Source organism: Mya arenaria, chromosome 3, assembly GCF_026914265.1.
Source record: "Mya arenaria isolate MELC-2E11 chromosome 3, ASM2691426v1".
Taxonomy (NCBI): Eukaryota; Metazoa; Mollusca; class Bivalvia; order Myida; family Myidae; genus Mya; species Mya arenaria.
The window spans coordinates 84,134,586-84,153,106 of record NC_069124.1 but is presented as its reverse complement, the minus strand read 5'-3'; the positions used below and the strand labels follow the sequence as shown (position 1 = coordinate 84,153,106).

Here is an 18,521-nt window from a genome sequence, read left to right as displayed (position 1 = left end):
AAAACAGAACAAATGCAATATACCGACAACTCCAGGGATCTTTAGCCGATAACCATACTTTTATTAGGCAATAAATAGCATGCCATACCGAGATCTGTCATCTGATTATATGTCACCTAATCCGGTGTCGGAAAGTGATACCGGGTACCGGGCGATAGGGTTATCGCACCATCCATCATTTTGGGGCTTGACATGGAGCGTCTGAAGATTTTGACGATTATGTAAATAAAAAACATATCAGGATTCACTGTTTTTCCATAGTAAATATAACATTATCAATGTATAATTGTTTTCGAAGACCCCAATTAACGTATCCCTTTTGTCAAAAGTTGGATATTCCATGGAACGGAATGTTTAAATTCTAAAAAAATACACAAGTGTGCGATTTAGGGCCTTTAGTTAATTGTACTGTTTAGCTACAATTATGAGCGTTCAGGACAGCATAGATATAACATCGTCAAAAGACTCGTTGAAGGCCATTTCAGGTGGACTATGATACTCTTGGGAAAACTTGAAATAAATTACTTTTATTGGTATACCCAGGGCCAGACATACCGATCAGAACTAGAACTACATAAACATTTCCAAAACATGTAATTTGATTCACAGGAATTGTTAAGTCCGAAATGTCTCCAATTCCTGTGATCATTTGGTTTCATTAGTCCTAGCCACAACAATCGTAAAGGACATGTTTATGCAAAAAAATAACAATTTATTTTCAAAAACACTTTCATAATAATGATTATAAATCAGACTGTCTTTATTGTTAACTCTATTCACTGACCAGCACCTGCCCATCCTAAGTCTAATATAAGATATTTTCTTTCATTTTGATGTCTTTTCCTGAAGAAACACTGACACTGAAACGCCGAAGTGTTTGGTTACAACATTTGCATTGAAAAGCTTAAGGTATATTGTAAAAATATGGAACACTAGCAGCGATGATTAATTGCGCTGTATTCACTATTGAGTGAATGGCACGGACTGCTAAACATCGTGAAAAGACTCGATCTTAGTGTTTATAAATGGACTAGATTGAGCGCCAAACCACTTGAGGATGTCATATATGTGTGCTGAAACTGCAATTATCACAAAAATCTAGCATTATGTAAACATTGTATTACTGCCTAGCGGTTGTAATAAAAAAGACATGCAATCCTTTACAAAGTTTAGTTTGCAACCATATTATGATAATGACTCGTAGCTGCCTATACGCGAGTACGCGCCTGAATCCACATGAATATGACAATTTAAAAAGAATAAATCAGCCAAAGTTGCAGTATGCGTATTTGACTACATGATCCTAAAACTATCCATTTTTCAGTACTAAATAAAGCACCTCAAAATGCCCAAAATGCCCAAAATGCACCAGAGTGCACCATGGCTTTCAAATCTTTCCGAGGGGGCATGCCCCGCTCCCCTTACACAATTATGAACACACATGAATAGAGGGCTAGCTATGGTCCTGGATTAATGTCCATTGCATTTATGAGCATTTAAGTACAATTAAGGCCAAAAGTTGATCATTTTTTTACAAACCACTGTCGCGTAGCTGACTGTACGCAAATACGCACTTTCGTAATGAAATTTTAATAGGTCAAAGTGTTTGCCATACCAAAACACACGAATTTGAAATAAAAACAGAAGGGGGTAGGGGGTGAAGGGGTGAATAAGCTGTCTGTCATCGATCTGCGTAATCCCAAATTGGCCCTGGCTTTGCACCTGACTGTCCATTATATACAGCAGCTGATCAGGGAGTTCTGTATATTTTTAGTTCGACTATTCGATGAATGAGGAGGGCTATACTACTCGCCCCGTCGTCGGCGTCCGGTCAAAGTTATAGGGCAACCTGGGATTTTCACTTATTACTTCAATACTCTTTATTCAATCAAATTCATACTTCAAACAGTTGTTCAGGTCCATCGAACTATTAGGTTGCACTACTCCATATTATCCTAAATACAAATTATGGTCCTTGATCGACTTAAAATATTTGGTTGAAGTTTTAGGTCAAGTTGGGATTTTCATTCACAACTTCAATACCCTTGATTTAATTCAATTCATACTTCAAGCAGTTGTTCAAGACCATCACCAAATTAGGTTGAATAACTCCATATCATCCTAGATACAAATTATAGCCCCTGACTGACTTGGGAACTAAAAGGTTAATGTTTTAGGGCACATTAAACTGTGAACAGTTAAAGTTTTAGGGCAAGTTGGGATTTCCACTAATTACGTCAATACCCTTCATTCAATTCACATAGTACTTTAAACAGTTCAGGACCATCACACAATAAGGCTGCATTACTCCATATTATCCTAAATAAAAATTATGGTTAAACTTCTTTCAATTAAATTCATACTTCAAACAGTTGTTCAAGACCATCTCACAATTTGGCAGCATAACTCAATATCATCATAGATAAAACACCCTTATCATTTTTACGCTTATCATCAGGTAAAAACGGTATGGCTAAAATACGAAGCTAAAGTTATTTTCGCAAAATAGTTAAATTTACTGAAGTTTTTTTTCGCAAAATAAGATTTTAAAAATACAACATAAAAAACGTATATTGAAATATATTTTGTTCTGAGGAGATCGTATTTTGATAAAATAAGAAACAGTTTGAAACATGTGCTACCAAAGACATTTAGGCTTTCGCCAGTAGGACATGTACGGCTAAAATACAGTGTCCGTATATGCATGACCCCTGGTACCCACTCGTCAATTACCCGCGTGTATCCGTATATGCATTAATCCTGATACCATTAACCCTGGTACCCAGTCGCCATTACCCGCGTGTATCCGTATATGCATTTACCCAGGAACCCACTCGCCAGTTACCCGCCTGCTTCCGTATATGCATTAACGCTGGTAACCACTCGCCAGACACCGGCGTGTATCCGTATATGCATTAACCCTGGTGCCCAATTGCCAATGACCCGCCTGCTTCCGTATATGCATTAACCCTGGTATCCACTCGTCAACTACCCGCGTGTACCCGTATATGCATTCACCCTGGTACCCACTTGTCAATTACCCGCGTGTACCCGTTTATGCATCAACTCTGTTACCCACTCGTCAATTACGCGAGTGTATCCGTAAATGCATTAGCCCTGGTACCCACTCGTCAATTACCCACGTGTATCCGTATATGCATTGATCCTGATACCATTAACCCTGGTACCCACTCTCCAATTACCCACGTGTATCCGTATTTGCATTAACACTGGTACCCACTCACCAATAACCCGCGTGTATCCGTATATGCATTAACACTGGTACCATTTACCCTGGTACCCACTCTCCAATTACCCGCGTGTATCCGTATATGCATTAACACTGGTACCATTAACCCAGGTACCCACTCTCCAATTACCCGCGTGTATCCGTATATGCATTAACCCTGGTACGCACTCGTCAATTACCCGCGTGTATCCATATATGCATTAACCGTGGTACCCACCTGTCAAGTACCTGCGCGTATCCGTATATGCATTAACCCTGGTACCCACTCGCTAATTACCCGCGTGTTTCCGTATATGCATTTACCATGGTACCCACCTGTCAATTACCCGCGTGTATCCGTATATGCATCAACCCAGGAACCACTCGCCAATTACCCGAGTGTATCCGTTCATGCATTAACTCTGTTACCCACTCGCCAATTACCTGCGTGTATCCGTATGTGCAACAACCATGGTGGTACCCACTCGTCAATTACCCGCGCGTATCCGTATGTGCATTTATCCCTGGCACCCACTCGCCAATTACACACGCGTATCCGTATATGCATCAACCCTGGTACACACTCGCCAATTACCCGAGTGTATCCGTATATGCATCAACCCTGGTACCCACTCGCCAATGACCCGCGTGTATCCGTATATGCATCAACCCTGGTATCCACTCGCCAATTACCCGCGTGTATCCGTATATGCATCAACCCTGGTACCCACTCGCCAATTACCCGATTGTATCCGTATTTTCATTAACCCTGGTACCCACTCGCCAATTACCCGCGTGTATCCGTATATGCATCAACCCTGGTAACCACTCGCCAATTTCCTGCGCCTATCCGTATATGCATTTAGCCCTGGTACCCACTCGCCAATTACCCGTGCGTATCCGTATATGCATTAACCCTGGTACCCACTCGCCAATAACCCGCGCGTATCAGTCTATTCATTAACCCTAGTACCCACCTGTCAATTTCCCGCGCGTATTCGTATAAACATTCACCCTGGTACCCACTTGCCAATTACCAGCGCGTATTCGTATATGCATTAACCCTGGTACCCACTCGCCAATTTCCCACGTGTATCCGTATATGCATTAGTCCTGGTACCCACTCGCCAATGACCCGCGTTTATCCGTATATGCATTAACCCTGGTACCCACTCGCTAATTATCCGCGTGCATCCGTATATGCATTAACCCTGCTACCCACTCGTCAATTAACCGCGTGTATCTGTATATGCATTAACCCTGGTACCAACTCGCTAATAATCCGCTTGTATCCGTATATGCATTAACCCTGGTACCCGCTCGTCAATTAGCCGCTTGTATCCATATATGCATTGACCCTGGTACCCACCTGTCAAGTACCTGCGCGTATCCGTATATGCATTAACCCTGGTACCCACTCGCTAATTACCCGCGTGTTTCCGTATACGCATTTACCCAGGTACCCACTCGCCAATTACCCGCGCGTATCCGTATGTGCATTTACCCCTGGGACCCACTCGCAAATTACCCGAGTGTATCCGTATATGCATCAACTCAGGTACCCACTCGTCAATTACCCGAGTGTATCCGTATATGCATCAACCCTGGTAACCACTCGCCAATTACCCGCGCCTATCTGTATATGCATTTACCCCTGGTAGCCACTCGCCAATTACCTGCGTGTATTCGTATATGCATTAACCCTGGTACCCACTCGTCAATTACCTGCGTGTATTCGTATATGCATTAACCCTGGTACCCACTCGCCAATTACCCGCGTGTATCCGTATATGCATTAGCCCTGGTAGCCACTCGCCAATTACCTGCGTGTATCCGTATATGCATTAGCCCTGGTAGCCACTCGCCAATTACCCGCGCCTATCCGTATATGCATTAGCCCTGGTAGCCACTCGCCAATTACCTGCGTGTATTCGTATATGCATTAACCCTGGTACCCACTCGTCAATTACCTGCGTGTATCCATATATGCATTAACCCTGTTACCCACTCGCCAATTACCCGCGTGTATCCGTATATGCATTTACCCCTGGTACCCACTAGCCAATTACCTGCGTGTATCCGTATATGCATTAGCCCTGGTAGCCACTCGCCAATTACCTGCGTGTATCCGTATATGCATTAGCCCTGGTAGCCACTCGCCAATTACCCGCGCCTATCCGTATATGCATTAGCCCTGGTAGCCACTCGCCAATTACCTGCGTGTATTCGTATATGCATTAACCCTGGTACCCACTCGTCAATTACCTGCGTGTATCCATATATGCATTAACCCTGTTACCCACTCGCCAATTACCCGCGTGTATCCGTATATGCATTTACCCCTGGTACCCACTAGCCAATTACCTGCGTGTATCCGTATATGCATTAGCCCTGGTAGCCACTCGCCAATTACCTGCGTGTATCCGTATATGCATTAGCCCTGGTAGCCACTCGCCAATTACCCGCGTGTATCCGTATATGCATTAGCCCTGGTACCCACTCGCTAATTACCCGCCTGCTTGCGTATATGCATTAACGCTGCAGAATTAACGCCTCGGTCCATTCACCTTCGGGGGCTGACTGACCGGTCCTTATAATGCCATATGACCCAAAGTGGTGTGTTATATTTCTTATATTATACCGAACATGTTTCATTACCATTCAATATTTTAAGGCGATTTAAATGTGTTTTATTGAACAAAGGTAATAATGTTTACTCGCGACAAGTTTTCGCCGTTGTGAAAATAGCAAGCCGCGTTGTGAAAATAGGAAGTCGCACTTACCAATTGTATGACGTCAGCGGTCCATTTTACATTAATATTGTATAATAGTTACCACGTAATCTGAAACGAAACGGAATCGGCCATGAGGTATTCGCGAGATGAACTAGGTGATACCGTACTTAGTTGTGAAAGGTGTCCGAATTGCCTTTAATTGGTTTCCGGTTATACAATTATATATTGAAGGGTCGCGAAATATGTTTTTATCTAACTGTATGTGGGGTTTTATTGACATTGACATCCATTATCGGCTTAAAACATTCTAATTATACTTAGATTACATGTTTTGCATTCACATGAGATCACATAATTTACGCACAGCGGGCTTCACAACGATAAAGTTTTCCCATGTACATAGTGGCTTATTTATAAATAAAGTTAAAATTGGTTCAAATTTACTTTATCGAGTGTAACTTTTAAACAAAGTGAGCACATCCAACGTTGATTATAAAACAACCATCAAACAAGTGACCAAACGGACCCCGATGTCACGATGAAACAAGGGGCGACTATGTCAGAGAGACAGACATACATGTATTAACAGTTTCATGACAAAACGTAATTTGTTTCAGAATATTGCTTCAATTTTACCTAAGCGCCTTTCATAGTTCACAAAACCTCTTGTTATAAGCGAATTTTGGACCCCAAAACCTTTCATTCGTTTAAAAGTTTAGTAAAATGGAAATGAACTTGTTCAACTCATTCATTTCAATTAATTTTAATGGCGCTTTTGCCTGAGGGGATACCATTACGATCAGATAACAACGTAACACTATCTTAGTAGCAAAGAATACCATGTTAAATATTATGGAAGCCCGTCTGTCAAGCAATAGGTTATTCGAAGCAATTATATTGTGAGCAGTTTTTGAAATATCACCCAGGTGCGTTTATCATGATCAAAATAGGTGACAAATCTAGCCATACCATCAGCGAAACTGAAACCTTTCCGCCCGGAGTTTTTTGTAGACAGAAATATGTCATTAAATTTGAACCGAAATTTAATGACCGTAAATTTTACAAAAGACAACTCAAGTGTTTGGTTTGCAACTTCAAATCTGATGACAACCCCGATAATAACAGGTACTTTAAAAATAATGAATTTCTGTGTTCTTTTGTTCGTGATTGCTAAACGAATGCAATAATCTTACAAAAAATACCTGATGGAATATAACCATGTCATTTAACTTTTCTAAATGTCATCCTTCAAAAGTATTTGATCAACTTCAGTTGACAAAGTACAGGTTTGCAGCGGCGGCCAGTGAGCAGGGCAAACCAATTGACATTGTCAACTTGGCTCAACACGGGCAAACAAACAGGCACATATTAAAGGGGCTGCACTCCGGATGATGAAATAGCGAAAAAAGAAAATTGTCGGAAACTGACATAAACTTGGTATCGATGTGTGCAATGTATTGAAACTTACTAACTGAAGTACCACACAGTTTACAAGTAATTTATTTTCGCAGTTTTTTCGTATTTTTTCCATTCAAAAAGATTACAACTAGGTATGTCTACCTAGTAGAATTCATTCCTAATGCGTGATTGGCTAGTCGATGTTATCACGTGATATTACAAAGTAAGGTATATAGCTTAAATATTCCAATCGTTCACCGTCTCCGTGGACAAGTGGTTAAGGCGTCCGCCTATGGAGCGGGAGGTCGTTGGTTCGATCCCGGGCCGCGTCATACCGAAAGACGTAAGAAGTTGGTACAAGTAGCTCCCTTGCCTGGCACTCGGCATTCAAAGGGTAGAGCTTGGAAAAGTGGTGTACTCAGTACTGGTTCAACCCAGGAAAGTTGTATCCCGTGTATCGGTGCTTTATACCGAGCACGGTAAAGAACCAAGATGTCTCTTCGCAAAGAGCTAGGGTATCGCAGCCCGATCTCTTGTATCTCACTCTGTTTCTCCAAGTCTTCCAATGTCTGGATTTGACTGCGAATTGCTGTCACGTCTATCTCATGTAACTTATGGCATTTAAACACAATTTAAGTCGTGATGGCGTCACGGCGGGGTCAAGGCATAATGCAGCCAATTGGGGCGGGCAGACCTTGATAAACTCAAATAAAACAAACGTTTACTGTAAGCCTTCGTAGCACAGTAGATACAACCCTTGATTGCAATTTTGGCAACACCGGTTCTAACCCGATTTTTTTTTTACATTTTGGTATGTTTTACAATTATGATGACAAAGAGTAAAACATTAAGTTAAATAATTGTGCTGAGATTCGTTACAGAAAAAAGTTTTTTTAGGGCCAATCTGGTGTATAGTCCCTTTTAAGCTGCACTCTCAAAGATATACCATTTTTGCAACTTCATTTTATCTTGGAAAGAGCATTTTTTTGCGTAAATATCTACAAACCAATGATATAAGAGTGCTGACAAAAAACAGATCGTAGATTTTCATATTTCCGTTCGAAAATAAATGTTTTATGCATAAACCGTTACTAACGGTTCAAGAAAAATGCATAAAACATCAATTTTTGAACTTAAGTATAAAAATTTGCGATCTATTGTTTTGTTAGCAGTCTTATATGACTGGTTTCTACAACAAAATGGCTCGTTCGAAGACAAAAAAAGCTGTCAAAACGTTTAATCTGTGAGAGGGCAGCTTTAAAATGGAAAGTGCTTCCAAACAGGCACATATTAAAGTTGCTTTTTCAAGATACCTTTAACTTTTTTAACAGGTTACCATTACATTAAATAGTTGCAAGTGTGCTATTCAACTATACTTTATAGAGGGAAAATATTTTCGTTCTTTTTTGTAATTCAATGTTGTTGTTTTTCCATAAAATAAGTAGGGTGTATGTTGTTGTGTTTTATCTGCCACCAAAAAAAACAGAATCTAATATGAATTTTGAAATTCAGAATTTTAGGCAAAAAATCGACTATAATTCAATAAAGTTTGAACGTCTTTGTGTGGTCATCAAACTTAGTAATAATATTGGGTATGGTAAGTAGATCGATTTATGGGTCAAAGATCAAGGTCATGGTGTTCGTGACTAGAAAAGTTGTAAGCGCTTGTTTTTTTGAGCAATTACTTTTGAAGGACCTTGTGTAGAGTCTACAAACCTGGTATGGACATTGTTCATGGTGACCTTTACATGTAAAATATGTCACTAGCGGATTCGAAAGAAGAGGTAGGGGATTCTCGCGGCGCCAACCCATCAATATTTGAACCTTCAATCTTTCACGTTATAAACAGATTCTAAAAACATTGACATATGTGAAGAAAAAAAATATTTTGCCGAGATTTCCGATGAATGGATAGTAACCGTTATGTACTATGTCTTCCCAAAAAGAGGGTTGAAGACATTTTTGTATCTGTGCTGGCCAACTGATGAATGTCAAAAAAATGTTAACACTTAATACCTCCAAAACTGCTCGTGGGCTTTTGAAACTTCACAGGAATGACAAATACCAACCATTGTCGTGCATTAATATTGGCATAGTTCGCTCAGGTTATTGTTGTGGCCATTTGACTATTTACATAGAGTGCACATACTCTGTCCACGCTGAATATCCAAACCTTCTTGATGAATTTTAATAAAACCTGATAGAAATGATAATGCAATGACATCGGAATGTGCTTCTCAAGTTATGAGCCTTTGATGTTTTACATAATTATAGTGCACCGCACGTAACATCCAGAACATGAGCTTATAAATATCCGTCTACCTTCGCACATGACTGAACATTATGAATAGATGAGTGCAAAATAAATCGTTTTCAACTGTAATTCAAACAAAAACTGTCGTTTACGATGTGGCATAAAAAAATAAATGGCGTGATCATACACGATACAAAACTTACAAAACAAAAGACTGGCGTCCCTTAAAACTTGTTTTTATTGCGCGGGCGCATCGGCGCCCGGCGCATATATTGATTGTTTTAGAAGTGTCCCTGGTGCAATGGGCTTGCGCATGCGGCGTTTTCATTGTTTTGATCGCGCATGCGCCGTTTCTTACCGTCCGCTCTCGGATAATTCCGACGCAGTTCGCCATTAGACTGGTTCCTGTTCGATTTTGCAATAGAAGATTGGTAATCATCTAATATGTGAAGCTTTGAAAATATAAGGCAAATTAAAACCAGAGATTTTTTTTTAAATAACTCTTTTAGAGAAAAAATATCATAAATGCACAGTTGTTGAGAAAACTTCTCTTTTTTATTTAAATATTTTTACATAAAAGAATAAACCACGAATGCGCAGAATGTATCTTACAATAATCTTAGAAAATTGGTGAACCAGTCTATTATCTGATTACCCGGTTATGACATGTACGGATCAGATGCAAGCGTCCAGTATAGGGATATCGAGGTCAACACGCTGGCGGTTGGGGAAAGATATATTCCTACATTTCTATCGAAGCCACGCAAGTTTCACGGTCGATAAGACTCATTGACTCATCGCGAGTCAAGATTAAACTTTAATATATCAGCGTGGTTACAAACCGAAAGTTGTTTAAAGTAAAGTAGTTTTTAAAGTTAAGATGGATGAAAAAGCGCGAATTTTGCACACCAATTTGAAAACATATATAAAGGATGAAATAGCAACAGGAAGTGACCAATACCACGCGTTTGTGGAGAGTATGAAAGGATATGGCGTCCCCAAAGGAAGATTAGCAAACGCCAAATCATTGTATGACAAATTTGTGTTGTTGGAAAACGTCGGTAAACTTGGTGTAGGGAATTATGACAGCCTTCGCCAGATGGTTAAAAGTAGCGGACTTGACGAACTTCTAACGAAAATAAACGAGACGGACAATGAAATCAAGAAGCGGTGGGCTGATTCAGGTATAATACTTGTTCCTTTTAGCAGTACTTAAGGCAAATGTGAGGTTATTACTTGGTCTTTGGCTTGATCCCAGATAGTTACCTAATTATAATATCTAGGTATGTTGAACAATACTGCCCTCAATCAAACTCGTCTTGTAAAACATACGCTTGTAAATATAACTTCCTGTTTATTCTAACAAAGACGATATACCATGATAGGCCTTAGTCTTAGAAATATCGTTATGTACACTTAAAAACTCGTTTTCAGGTGAAAGTACGGGCCACATTGCCCGGAAACGGCAGCATGACCATTCAACAGGAGACGCAAGACTCCCAGGTAGAACTTTTACAAGCGGGGGTTAATTTAACAATGCTGTATAACCTACTGAACAAGCATTTACACAGGCTTACGCCTTTGATTTTAAACATAGCAATATCTCCCTTTTTCAACATACAAAAAAGTCAGAAATATATGTCTTCAACGATTACCATTCTTCATGTTGTTCGTTCTCTTTCCAGAGGCGAAGCAGTCCCGTGTTGAAGCAGGTGGGTTTTTCCTAGTACACAACCTATATATACACACACTTTAGTGATCGAAGTTTGTAATTGTGTCACATCTTTAAAAACGCAGGACTGGGGAAAGAACACATGTTATTTAAATCTCTTTAAGTTTCTTCGTTTACACATACAATTATATACTTGAAACCTCGGCTTTGAAGGTAGTACTGGGAAAGTAAATTGGAGAACTCCGGAAAGTTGTATTGTGTGTATCAGTGTTTAACACTCAGTTAACTTTTCTTGTACTATACCATTTCAAATAAAACAAAGGGCAGTCTATGCCGCTTAAGGAGCCCCATCTTAGTTTTATTACCAAAGTTTGATAAGGTGATTAGTTTCCTCAAACACTTTGACAAACCTGTTTCCAAAATAATGTTTTGACAGTGCTACGTCAGACGGCCGTATTGTGAAAAGGTTTATCGAAGTGTTTTAAGAAACTAAACTCTCAATCAACCTCTGGTAAAAGACCAAAGGCGGGGCCCCGTAAGCGGCGTAGACTGCACTATGTTTCATTTAAAACCTTGGAAAATAGTGAAGATATCTTTGTTTAAAGTCTTCATTTTAAGCAAAATATTGCCTTCCGACGTAGCATTTATGACGCAATTGATCACGTAGTATACACACACTGAAACTGGGCACGTTAAAGTACCAAGCAAGAGCCGGGGTATTATTAACTGGACTCCCTTGTTTATCATTCTCTTTCGCTCTGTTGCCATTAATTTAAGCTGCTATAAAATCATTGTGTGGGAACGGACACCAGATATAGCTCAAAAAGTAATCAATCGATAAGCGTTTGATTTTGACACATGGACCGTTTTCTATCATTTTTTTTATTTTATGGTGATATATTTAACAAAATCGAAGAGTTTTGAATTACTTGATACTGTGCAATATACGACTATGATGGAAATGTGTCTCCTCTTTTGTATAATAGCACAATTCTCGCCGAAAGTTGAATGATCGCTCACAAATGTTCATTTATGTGGTACGATTTCAAACATAAATCAACAAATTGAAAATAAGAATAAAAACTGAATCGAGCGATTTCATTGTAATTACATAATCTAGTAATGTGTAAAATATCAATATGATATATAATGCTGTTACGGAGATATTCATACCTTTTGATACCCTGGAAGTGTTTTTATCGAACATTCTGAAATGGGGATAGGGTAATTTAAATTTAAATACATTTTTTATTTGATGGTAGATTTTCTTTTAGAATCCAGGAAATGATACACATTAAGCAATTATCAAGCTGAGCATAGTTTGAAATGGTGCCCTTTAAGGGTGTGCTACCTTAATAGTCCTTATATGCCATGGTATGCTGTTATTAATAAAACTGTCAACCTAACGGCAGTGAACTCAATTAAAAACTGTTGTATGCTTTTAAAAACTAAAAAGAAAGTCATGCCTGTGATAGCTCTAGTTTTGAATACGATCAATTTTTAAAAATTACACACATACTGTGTTCAGGTGATATATTCCATTGAGTGGTGATTTGATCATAAAAAAATATATTGTTCATATTATGCTGTGCAGATCAAAACCCAGCAACTGTACCTTGTGGACATGTCAGAAGTTAATATTTTTAACACAAAAGATAAGTTCAATAAATTTTGTACAGCAAAATCAGCCTTATACAAGCAACAAATTTAACCCTGTAAACTGTATTAGTATTCGGATATTTGAAAGGATATTCTCCCAGCATCTTAATCTTGTTAATTATTCTATATGCTTTTATTCTTGTTTCATAGAAATTACTGACCAAGAATTATCTCTCATATCCAACTATGTGGGAATAGAATGGCAGAGGCTCCTAATTGATTTGAAGATAACACAGACCAAAATTGATCACATCCGGGATGATCATCCAAATCATGTGCAAGACCAGATTCGCCATGGATTGATGATGTAAGTTAAATGAACAGTATTTAAAACTAGCTTATATAGACAAAACATGTTTTAATAATGCACCTTTATAAACCCTTTTATCAATGCATAACTACCACTTTGAAGAAATGTTGTTTTGCTCAATGAAAAGTTGTTGATCTGTGTTCTAGTGGACTGTGATCTGACACAACCAAGGCTTTGCAGGATCTGTGATTCCTTGCTCACCATTAAAAATAGGAATTGTCAACCGGGAGGGACATTATAAGGGGAGTCCTGTGTGACAATGCAATGCACTGAAACACATTTAAAAAACCAGGGTAGCTCTTACCTCACAAGTCTAATACTCTTTGTGGAGCCAAAGCCCTTGGATAAGCCAGTGGTGTCATAAAATCAACAAACAACTTCATGTTTTAGGAAACAAAAAAGCCCAAAGGCAAAAATAAATTTCGGTAAGATTAAGATATTGGGTCATTGTAATAATACTAATCTTTTGATCAGTGATTTCAGTTTTTAGAAATACATTTTCCTCAAATTCACTGTTTTTAGCTCAACTGGCCAAAGGCCAGAAGAGCTTATGCGATGGTAATGTGTACGTAGCATGTGCGTCAGTGCGTTTGTAAACAATTCCTTGTTAACACATTACAGCCTTCAATCTCGATGAAACTTGTAAAGTATCTACATATCCATTAGAGCTTGGTTCCTTTCGAAAACCAGCCAGATCTGCCCATGCATGCCTAGATTATGGGCCTTGATAGTATAAAAAATCAGAGCATCAGTGCATCTGTAAACAATTCCTTGTTAACACGATACAGCCTTCTGTTTTGATTGTATCTCGATGAAACTTGTACAGTATCTAGATATTCATTAGAGCTTGGTTCCTTTCGAAAACCAGCCAGATCTGCCCATGCATGCCTAGATTATGGGCCTTGATAGTATAAAAAATCAGAGCATCAGTGCATCTGTAAACAATTCCTTGTTAACACGATACAGCCTTCAGTTTTGATTGTATCTCGATGAAACTTGTACAGTATCTAGATATCCGTTAGAGCTTAGTTCCTTTCGAAAACCAGCCAGATCCACTTATGCATGCGTAGATTATGGGCATTGATAGTATAAAAAATTAGAGCATCAGTGCATCTGTAAACAATTCCTTGTTAACACGATACAGCCTTCAGTTTTGATTGTATCTCGATGAAACTTGTAAAGTATCTACATATCCATTAGAGCTCGGTTCCTTTCGAACACCAGCCAGATCCACCGATGCATGCGTAGATTATGGGCCTTGATAGTATAAAAAATTAGTGCGCCTGTAAACAAATCCTTGTTAACATGATACAGCCTTCAGTTTTGATTGTGTCTCGATGAAACTTGTACAGGATCTAGATATCCATTAGAGCTTGGTTCCTTTCGAAAACCAGCCAGATCTGCCCATGCATGCCTAGATTATGGGCCTTGATAGTATAAAAAATCAGAGCATCAGTGCATCTGTAAACAATTCCTTGTTAACACGATACAGCCTTCAGTTTTGATTGTATCTCGATGAAACTTGTACAGTATCTAGATATCCATTAGAGCTTGGTTCCTTTCGAAAACCAGCCAGATCCACCTATGCATGCGTAGATTATGGGCCTTGATAGTATAAAAAATTAGTGCGCCTGTAAACAAATCCTTGTTAACATGATACAGCCTTCAGTTTTGATTGTATCTCGATGAAACTTGTACAGTATCTAGATATCCATTAGAGCTTGGTTCCTTTCGAAAACCAGCCATATCCACCTATGCATGCGTAGATTATGGGCCTTGATAGTATAAAAAAATGCTATTGTGTAAACAATTGCTTGTTAACACGTTACAGTCTTCAGTTTTGATTGTATCTCAATGAAACTTGTACAGTATTTAGATATCAATTAAAGCTTTAAAAATTGCTATTTTTTTAGCTAAATCTATTTTTAGTTAAGTTTACATGAGCAAAGTATATTTTTAGCTTAGTTTACATTTAAAGTCACAATTGTTTGTGAATGTTTGTTCAAATAATGCCCCTGGGGTCATTACTGGCCATGTCCCTGAGTTGACAGAATGTGTTATACTTAAATTGGAAAATGTTAAAAACCTTTTTGTCTAAAACAACTATGCAGATCCTTGCTATTTTGAACAAGGCTTAAGTTAGTGGTCCACTACCATGTTTGTTCAACTTATGCCCCTTGCGCCAAAATTGGCCTGGGGGTCACAAGTTGCATTACACATTTATGCAAACTTACGTATTATATTAAACAGTTAAAAAATTGCAAGTCTTTTTCGTCTTCCTTTCTAAACATGACATTAATATGATGACCACGCACACTTCATAAGTGATGTTGATCACACAAACCCAGCCAGTAGAGCTTAGGCCCTTTTGGGCCTCTTGTTTTAAATAATGCATAGTCAACCAGATTCACATCATGTGTATGTCTGTATTTTTAGGTGGCGTGATCAAGACATGAACAAAGGGAGATCTCGAGACATTCTTATACGGGAGCTAATCGATGCGGCAAAAAAAGTACACAATGCAGATCTGGAAGAGATATTACATAACATATTAGGTAGAACAAGGGAGGATCCAAAATGAACATTTTTTTCCTCAGGCAGTAACAGTGTTTAGTGTCATATACAATATCATTGTAATACCTACATACCAGATGTTATTTTGGAAATGTCATATTTTTAGCTCATCTGAGCACAAAGTGCTCAACGTGAGCTCTATGTCCAGCGTCTGTACAGACGTCCGGGATTTGCGTCAACAATTGTTTATAAACATCATTTTCTTTAACACGCTTGGACAATTTTCCTTTAACTTTATAGGAATGATCCTTTGTTGGTGCTCTTTCAAAATTGTTCAAAAATAATAGATCCATGCAGATCTCTGGTTGCCATGGAAAAGGAAACACCACAAAACTTTTTTTGACAAAAACATGAGGCCTAGAGCTTAGACATTAGGTGTGTAACTTTGACTAGTGGATGCCTATAAATTTTGTTCAAATTATGCCCCTGTGGTCAAAATTAGCCACACCCCGTGGGTTACAAGTTCACTATAAATACATTTTGTTTAAATCTGATATTTATGTAAAGTTTACTCTTGAAGCAAGGACAGCAAGTCTTGCAATATATTCTCCCTTTCTGTTGGAGATTAAATGCTATTTTTAGAAACAAGGGAATAGATAATATAATTTATTTATTCTTCAAAGGAGTCACTTCAAAGGTAATTATTGTTCTTTTTATAGGTTTATAGGTTAAAGTAAAAAAAAAATCTTCATTTTCTAGAAGAATTTCTTTTTTACTCAATAATGAATTTTATGAACAGACTTTTCTGTTGAACTACATGTAGACCATTGTAAGCTGAAATCTTACATTTTGTGTGGATACTGAATTCATCTTATATAATCATAAAATTAATTTATGTGTATGGAAGGAAAGCTATGTTGTGTTAATTGGAAGTAGAGACATTGTTATTTGTGGCTGATCAGTGTGTAGTTTTATCAAATCCTCGGGAGTTTAAGGCAGGTTATTGATTTTATTGGATGGTGCACTGTCTGTCATTCGTGTTTCTATACTTAACACAATTGCTTGTGAACAACAAATTATACCCCTGTGGTCAAAACTGGCAATGCCCCCAGGTTTTCTGTGGACTTATGTTTGACCTACTTTGTTATTTTTCAAGCTGCAGTTAAGAAATTTTGTACCATGTGTACAGTTTTGAAACAAATATTAAGGTTATCCTATGATGAACTTGACTGTGACCTTTTGACCTACATGTGTACTTTCTTTTTTGGAAGCTGCAGCAATGACATTTTGATCATGTGTACAGTTTAGAAAACAAATATCAATGCTGTGCTTGGATGACCTTGTAACTTTTTCACCTATTTTCTTATTTTTGAAAGCTCTGTTATGAAATTACGAGCATGTGTACAGTTTGAAAACATATATCAATATTGACATTGTCAGGTGACCTTTTGACCTACTTTCTTATTTTTTAAGCTACAGTTCTGAAATTTGGACTATATGAACAGCTTTGAGAACAAATATCAAGATATATTGATTACCAAGGTCAAACACTTTTACTCAGATGAGCGATTTAGGGCCATCATGGCCCTCTTGTTGTAATTTCCAATAGAGTATCTAGTTAAATGTAAAACCAAAAATAGTTCCTTACCTATTTAATGAAGACTTGAACAGTTGATATAGCTATTACATTTCCTGTGCATTTCACAAGAAATCATACACGAGCTCGTAGGGATGATCCAAATTAATCAGGATTGTTCTCATATAAAATATAGTTTAATAATAAACATACACAAATACATAAACAAGATGCGGATAATTTCCGCTACAAACACTAAGAATATTAAGGCAATAGTGTGTACGGTGCAAAAGTGGTCTGAACAGTGTCGCTAACGCAGACTCGGCGCATGTGTTGGGATGATGTTAACAGCGTAAATGATGTCAAACTAGAGTTTTTCAAAATACTTGCTGTCACACTGAATACACCGTTGGTGGCGATGAATCCATTGTTGTCTCATAATCTTTGATAATTTGAGATGTCGCCGTGCAGAGTTCTATCAGCAAATCAAATTCTTCTTCTTTCAATTGAGTTTTGATTAATGGAAAGAGGGGTAAATCAAAAGGTGCCAAATCTGGAGAATATGGTGGGAAGGAGACGCGAGTACCTGGATCTCTACATTATGCCATTTTGTACATTTTGAACATTCTTACAAGTATTGAATGGTACTTGTTTAGTTTTGCATATGTAATGGTCTGCTGTATTCGACGGATGTGTGTTCATAGTATAACATTAATTGCGTTATAGACGGAAGTACGTTCATAGTATGTATGTTTACTTGGTTGGTAATATGCAAATTAGCAAAGCCCGGGCTCTGTGTGAATTGAGAATTTACAGTACAGTACACTCAACGAGTTAGACCTACTTTCCTCGCTCACTCCGAGGGATAAAGTCGATGAGCGCGGGTTTCCTCCGAGGGTAAAACTGTTGCCCTGGCTAAAATTCCCCCGAGTTCCTCCGAGTTGCTGGCTTACCGCCGAGTTTAATATGAACGATAGCGTTGAGAATCGTCCGATTTTATGCTCCCGCGGCGGAACTCCGAGTCTAATCAGATAAGCAAGAAATCATTCTTGTTTAGAAGTTATTTATTTTTATGCTTATGCGCATTGTTAAGCGTAAAAGATTCTTACATGTACCAACGTTTAATTTGTATTTATGTCCATAAACGCCAATTCAATATTGTCTTGAATTATAA

General features: G+C 38.3%; 1 protein-coding gene across 1 annotated transcript; it reads left to right on the top strand.

Moving 5' to 3' along the window:
• Nucleotides 1–10,257: 10,257 nt before the first annotated feature.
• Nucleotides 10,258–16,420, top strand: LOC128227135 (uncharacterized). Its single transcript, XM_052937370.1, has 5 exons — nt 10,258–10,800; nt 11,051–11,119; nt 11,302–11,328; nt 13,098–13,254; nt 15,694–16,420. Exons 1-5 carry the CDS (start codon nt 10,497–10,499, stop codon nt 15,836–15,838), a joined length of 702 nt encoding a protein of 233 aa, XP_052793330.1. The 5' UTR covers nt 10,258–10,496; the 3' UTR covers nt 15,839–16,420.
• The last annotated feature ends 2,101 nt before the right edge of the window (nt 16,421–18,521 follow it).

What these genes read in the sequence shown, in the direction of transcription:
- LOC128227135 (XM_052937370.1), top strand. Translation starts at nt 10,497, where the DNA reads ATGGATGAAAAAGCGCGAATTTTGCACACCAATTTGAAAACATATATA. An exon ending in GCAGTCCCGTGTTGAAGCAG is followed by an intron (nt 11,329 to 13,097) that starts GTGGGTTTTTCC and finishes CTTGTTTCATAG; the next exon opens with AAATTACTGACCAAGAATTA. An exon ending in ATTCGCCATGGATTGATGAT is followed by an intron (nt 13,255 to 15,693) that starts GTAAGTTAAATG and finishes CTGTATTTTTAG; the next exon opens with GTGGCGTGATCAAGACATGA.